This window comes from Chrysochloris asiatica, unplaced genomic scaffold (assembly GCF_000296735.1).
Source record: "Chrysochloris asiatica unplaced genomic scaffold, ChrAsi1.0 scaffold00077, whole genome shotgun sequence".
Taxonomy (NCBI): domain Eukaryota; kingdom Metazoa; phylum Chordata; class Mammalia; order Afrosoricida; family Chrysochloridae; genus Chrysochloris; species Chrysochloris asiatica.
In genome coordinates this window covers 1232877-1239542 of record NW_006408595.1, presented here as the reverse complement: position 1 = coordinate 1239542, position 6666 = coordinate 1232877, and the positions used below count along the sequence as shown (strand labels likewise).

Below are 6666 nucleotides of genomic sequence, written 5' to 3'. Positions count from 1 at the left end.
TGTTAAGTGCCATTGAGTCAGGTCCAATTTATAGCAACCCTGTATAGAATTTCCGAGGAGCAGTTGGTGGGTTTGAACTGCTGACCTTTTAGTTTGCAATCCAGTTCTACAGCGTCATACCAAGAGTCATCTGTATGGACTAGAAATGCAATATTTTGAGATACATTATTTGATGGCAAATAAGTAAGAATTAACTATTAGATTACTGAGTTAAAATTTATTTTTTCTGTATTTTAAAAAGAACATGTAAACATTTTCTGCAAAATTTCCTAATCTATAAAAGGCAGTTAATGAGACAAATTAACCACTGGGAGTCCTGGTATGGGTTAATGCACTGAACTGCAAAGTCAGTTCAAGCTCACCAGCTACTTCTTGGAAACCCTATACAGGGTCACTATGGGTCGGAACTGACTCTACCACATTTAACAACAACAACAATTCAGAAAAGGAGTGAAGGGATTCTGACTTCATCGTGTCTATTTAGCATGCTTAACAAGATGTGCAGAGATATCTTTAATATACCTTCTTCCCAGTAGATAGGTCCTGGTTAGGAGCTGTAGCTGACAGCCTTAGCCTCCTTTAGGGCCATATGATCTGAAAACTTGATCAGTAAAGAATACCTTTTACTTCTTAAATGTTATCCCTCTTCTCACTCTTGAAAGTGTGCCTTCCAATTCTTGTTTCCTGCAGTCTTTAACCCAAAGAATATGCTGAAAAGTGCAAGATCTGTTATAGGATCTCATTCTGATTCATTATTGTCTGAATAACTATCATTTTCTCATTAGTTGAAATGAAACATTCACCAAAACCAGTGAAGGTTGTTTAGGGTGCGAAGGTGTGAGACCCAGGTTATCCCTTTTTAGGGTAGATATAGTGTAATTCTTATGAGTTATTAGTATATTAGAGAATAAAAAAATTTCTGTGACTACTGTCATGTCATCATCAGTATACATTTATCTTTAGGTAATATGAAATAGTGAAAACAGACCTAGATTTTAAAAAGAATTAAATAAAGAATGTGCATAAGCATGATTAATTCTCCTATTTACATTTCAAAGAAGTAGGGAATAATATGTCTTTTTTTATTTTGAATACCTTAATTGCTTTATTTATGCTAAGGTACATATTTTGCTAAATTATAAGCTCTGTTGTTTAACTAGGAGTCCTGGCATGGTACTGTGCTTCTAACCATAAGGTCAGCAATTCAAGCTCAACAGCTGCTCCTCGGAAGTCTTATTCAGGGTCGCTGTGAGAAGGAACGCACTCCACAGCACTTAACACCAACAACAATTGTTTAGCTAAGGAAATTTAAAGTGGTAGCTTACCATCATTTATGTATACTAACAGTGCCTTAGCCCAAACACACTGACTTGTGAACCTTGATTGCAAAGTAAAATAGACCAAGGAAGTTTTCCAAGCACTGAAGAAAATGATAAAATGGCAAAGCTGGTATTCTGACTAGAAGATGTTTTTATTGAGTGAAGCAGCAAATATTATAATCGCAAGTGGCTCTCTGGAGTCTGGTGAATGTCATGTGTATACAAAATGAATTATCAGTAATAGAATTATGCTTTAAGCACAAATTAGCATTCCTCATGTAATTAATTATTTAGAGAGTTCTCACTGAAAACTTAATAAACGCTGCAAAATGTTTTAATGGCAGCATAACATTACTGTATCACCAGCTGCCCCATTAACTCACAGCATTCCCAAATGCCATCAGATCTGTGTAATCTTAGATTATTCTTTTACCCACACTTAAAAAATCATGCTTTGGGCAAGTAATACTGTATGCCATCAATCTAAGGACAGAAATATGCCTTTGTTCTTTAATCTATTTATATAGAGTCCACAAGCTTATGGTAATTTCTCAATACATATTGTTTTAATAAGAATGAATTTGCATTTGTTTTTGAAAATTCTATAATGATTACTTGTAACTTTCTTAAATTAGAAAGAAAAATGATAATTTAATGGGTTAACATCATTTGTCTAATTTGTCATATAAGTATGTGACACCGAGTTGAGGACTTTTGGACAGGGAGATGTACCCAATGACGGTTCCACGTGGCATTGGGTCTCTCACTTTTCAAAGAGTCACATAAGGTCTTGCCTTACGTTCTTCATCTGAAAAAAGTGCACTCTATCAGGTTTTATGGCTGAAATGAAGGAAGAGTTAAAAGAGATAGAGAAACGTTCTGCCTTGACATGGAAATATTACTAGTTCATAGATCCTCATTTCCTTATTGTCTACATTGAATTAGTATATGGCTAAAATAACACTGATTCAAATATTTTCTTTTTAAGCAATGGTTGAATTGGATGGAGATGATGTAAGAGTCTCTTCTAGAGGAAAGTATGCTGAAAGGGACATTGTGCAGGTAAGGCATTAAAAAAAAATGATTTATTTTATTCATTGTGAAGAACTTGTGTCATCTATGATTTGTAAATAACAACCACAAATTGAAGTCAGGTTCTGTTTGCTTTGAGTCATGAGAAACACAACAAATTTTCTCTGTATATATATTATAATCTTATATATATAATATATAGTATAATAGTTTTATATTATATATATAAGATTATATGTATATATGTAATTTAATAAGCATTCAACTAATTAATTTTCCTTTTATTTTTTTCATTTACCATATATAAAATGGTAATAGTATTGTCATTTCCTACTTTATTATTGCCAGAAAAAAAACAATTGGAATATTTAGTAATAATGGATGTTAGAAAGGTAAGAAGCTTGTTAATGAAGCTTTTCCTCATAAAGATTAAATATATTTAAGATAGTAGTAAGTAGAGTAAGTAAATGTCCTAGAAATACAGCAAAATTATATGAAAATTGTAATGATGTTTCCTCAATAGACTATTACGGCAGTAAAGTGAAATATTGGAATGCATATACATCCAAATTAATTTTGCTTGCAACGGAATTGAATTTAGTTGCTAAATATCTGTTTCATAATCTTTTAGAATCAAGAACAGTAGCAATAAATCCTACCCCAGTGGTGAATATAAAATTTATAACTGAAAGCAAGAAGTTAATGTAACTATATATTTGTGTAATTTAGAGTCTCCGTATCTTCTAGGATGATAGGAAAACTACTATGAAATATACCTTACATGTAGAAAAAAGAAAATCTCAATGCCATTTAGATATATGATGTGAGTGTTTAGAAGTGTGAGCAGTGAACTTCATTGTTACTTTATAAATAATAATCTCTATTCACCCCATATTTAATCATTAAGAGAATCTACTTTTGAATCATCTTGAATTTGGTTCAAATCCTAACTTTTTCACTATGATAACTTGGATAACTTTTAAAATCTCATTCTTCTGGAGATACTTCTCAGTGTTGTGAAAATAAAAAGAGATAATGTGTGTAAAATAGATTGCTGAAATAGAACTTGGTGAAGCAGGAATTGGTAGAATAATTTAAGGGAGAAAATATGTCAATATAAAGTCTAATACGTTCATGAAAAGCATTTTCTTCATCAGTATTGAAATCAAATTTTAAAATCAAAACCTCTGTATAATAACTTTACAAAAAGATCTTTGAACATGATTGAAGCTTTTTAGCCTAATGTACTTGGTAGAAGAAAAACACATGGTTGAACACAGCAGCAAAAGGGAACTGGTAATGTGGCCGTCTTTTAAGACTCCCATGGTGTTTTGCTTTCATAATTAGATGCCTGGTTATTCACGTTAACCTCATCATGATAATCATAGGTCCAAATAATTAATTAAACTTTATCTAAAAGCTCCAGGTACTCCCCACCCCCAAAAAAATCTACCGAAAAGAAATGAAAATTTTAATGCTTTAGAATGTGTTGTGTTGCTGTTGTAATGCATTTTTACAAAGTTAGCAGGGGTCGCCCCATATCTCATAGTATCTTGTAAATGGGAAAGATTAGTATTACTTTCTCCCTTGGAAGGAAGGTACCTATGATTGTTCAGCTCATTTAGGCTTCCTTTAAGATGATCAGTTTCTTATGTTACTAGCAATCAACAGCCATCCATGTTGTTAGCATTTATACCATAAAAAAAGTCACTGGTCATAGGTGTATTTAGGTTTTCTAAGTGGATATGCTATTTTTGTTGTTGTTGTTAAGTGCCATCGTGTCGGTTCCGACCCATAGCGACCCTGTACAGGGTTTCCAAGGGTGTAAATCCTTACGGGAGTAGAAAGTGGATATGCTATAGTGGGTGAAAAATTGAATTGAGACCCAGAATATCTGTATGGAATTATAGTGGCACTCTGATCTTGAATAAGTGAATAAACGTCTCTGAATCTTTGTTTCCTTAGCTGTAGACTCCATCTTTTTTTTTCACTTTTGCACTTCTTATGATGTTGTGAATCTCGTAGGAAGTAGCAGACTTGAAAATTTTTGTTTCCTATTGGTATATGCTAGTTTAATCATGTCACTTTCCTTGAAAGTCAGAATCCTTGAGGCCAAGCTACCTACCACCATAAGGTGACACAGGCATCCCCAAAGATTTTGGGGAAATACAGAGCTACACTCGTGATTGTGCCACCTAAAGTTGAACTGAAAACGTGGTGGTGTCTTACAAATACTGAACAGAAAATTAAAATGTTCCAAGGGGATTAGTTGCTCCTTGAATGGAAATGACATCTTTACATACACAGCCATATTTATTTAATAAGATTTAATGTGGTCTTTTGTAAACTTACAAAAAACTTCTAAATAGTAAGTCCCCAAACCCAATATCATTATGTTAATTCCGACTCATAGTGGCACTGTATAGAGTTTCCAAGGCTATTAATAATTAAAGGAGCAGAAAGCCTCATCTTTCTTCAGAGCAACCAGCAGGTTTGAACCTTGTCCTAAAGTGACACCAGGCCTCCTTAAATAGTAATTGTTGTTGTTAAGTGCCATCAAGTCACAGTGACCTTATACAGAGTTTCCGAGGAGCAGCTGGTGAATCTGAACTGATGACCTTGTGGTTCGGAGTCCAGTGCTGATCCTAGAGTGCCACACCAGGAATCCTAAATACTAATTCATTATTTTAAAATCATAAGCAAGTCAACACCAAAACCATTGTAATTGATTACTGATTAAAGTACTATTGGACAATAGGGTCTATGTAGGTTCTCTGACCTTTTCTCTAGTTTCCATGTCTCATACTTTGTACCTAACCAACTTAATGCACTACATATGTGATCCCAAATTTCTTAAATGGGCAGATAAAAGCCTTAGGTAGCTGAGGTTCAGCAGAAAGTTGGAGTGGTAAAGAGGGTTTTCATTATTATAGCAAATCCTAAATGGCTTCCAGCTATTTACTAAGTACTTCATAGAAAGCTCTAATGGTGCAATGGCCCAGCACTCAGCTAGTGAGCTAATGGTCAGTGGTTTAAACCCAGCAGCCTCTGTATAAATCTCCTATAAAGATTTACAGCTTTGGAAACCCTGTGGGGTAGGTCTACTCTGCCCTATGGGCTGCTAGGAGCCAAAGCCAACTTGACAGCAACAGGTTTATTTTGTTTTATTTCGTTTTCTAAGTGCTTTAGCTATGCTGGGTATAGTAAGAACTATAACATTACTCTGCTTAATCCATAAATAGCTTTATGCTAAAAGTACTTTGATTACCTGCACTTTACAAAATCGTAAATGAAGTTTAAATGCTTTCTGTCCGAAGTCATACAGCTAATGAGGTACATACAGAACTAGTATTCACTCCCAGAATGGCTGACTCTCAAATTCTGTGAAACTTCATATTACGGTAATGCTTAATGCACCAGTCAAACCAATATGAGTTAAAATAATGACTTTGACAGTTAGTAATGTCTATTTGATCTTGGGTGAGTTAATTAAACTCTGTTTCAATTTCCACCTTATTCAAAGGATGAAGAAGGTGCTTACAAATTAAAATGAGATACTTTATGAAATCTTTAATGAAATCCCTTAATAGAAATCCTGCTTCCTACCTCAATAAATGCATTGATATTCATTATCAGTTATTACTATTTAGTATGTTGCCAGAGTCTAATGGGAAGATATGTTTTATGTCATTATCCTCCAGTGGCACTGTGGGTTAGGCCAGCAGCTCAAACCCACCAGCCAATCCATGGGAGAAAAATGAGGCTGTCTGCTCCCATGAAGATTTTAAAGTCTTGGGATTCCTAGAGTCACTATGATGTGGTATTAACTTGATGACAGTGGGGTTTTTTTTGTTTGTTTTGTTTTTTTGTCTTGATTTATTTTTGTTTGTTTACTCTATAGTAACAATAACTTCTCATATAACATTGTAGTCTGTCAATAAGCAGGATGACCTTCTGTGGTAAATATTGTAAAACTTAAGTGACATATTTTCTTAAATCATTATGTGAAAGTATGTGAAATAGCATTGCTAGCAGGGTCCTAAGTCAGTCACGCACTGGTTTATTCCAAACAAAACATATTAAAGTATGACTCTGTGATCAGTAGGTGATTATAGAAAAGCATTTTCAGCAATATACTTGTCTTCATCTTATTTTTTGTTGTTGTTAGGTGCCATCGAGTTGGTACCCACTCATAATGACACTATGCACAACAGAACGAAACACTGCCTGGTCCTGGGCCAACCTCACAATTGTTGCCACACTTGAGTCCATTGATGCTGCCACTTTACCGGTCCATCTCGCTGTGTGTTTCTTT

The 6666-nt window shown here is 34.3% G+C and overlaps 1 protein-coding gene across 1 annotated transcript in view; it reads left to right on the top strand.

Annotated features, from left to right (window-relative positions):
- Nucleotides 1-6666, top strand: part of CPNE8 (copine VIII) — a 384959-nt gene that overhangs the window by 364967 nt on the left and 13326 nt on the right. Inside the window, exon 19 of the mRNA XM_006865292.1 lies at nt 2308-2381. Coding sequence (XP_006865354.1) covers nt 2308-2381 — 74 coding nt within the window. The remainder of the gene's footprint in view (nt 1-2307; nt 2382-6666) is intronic.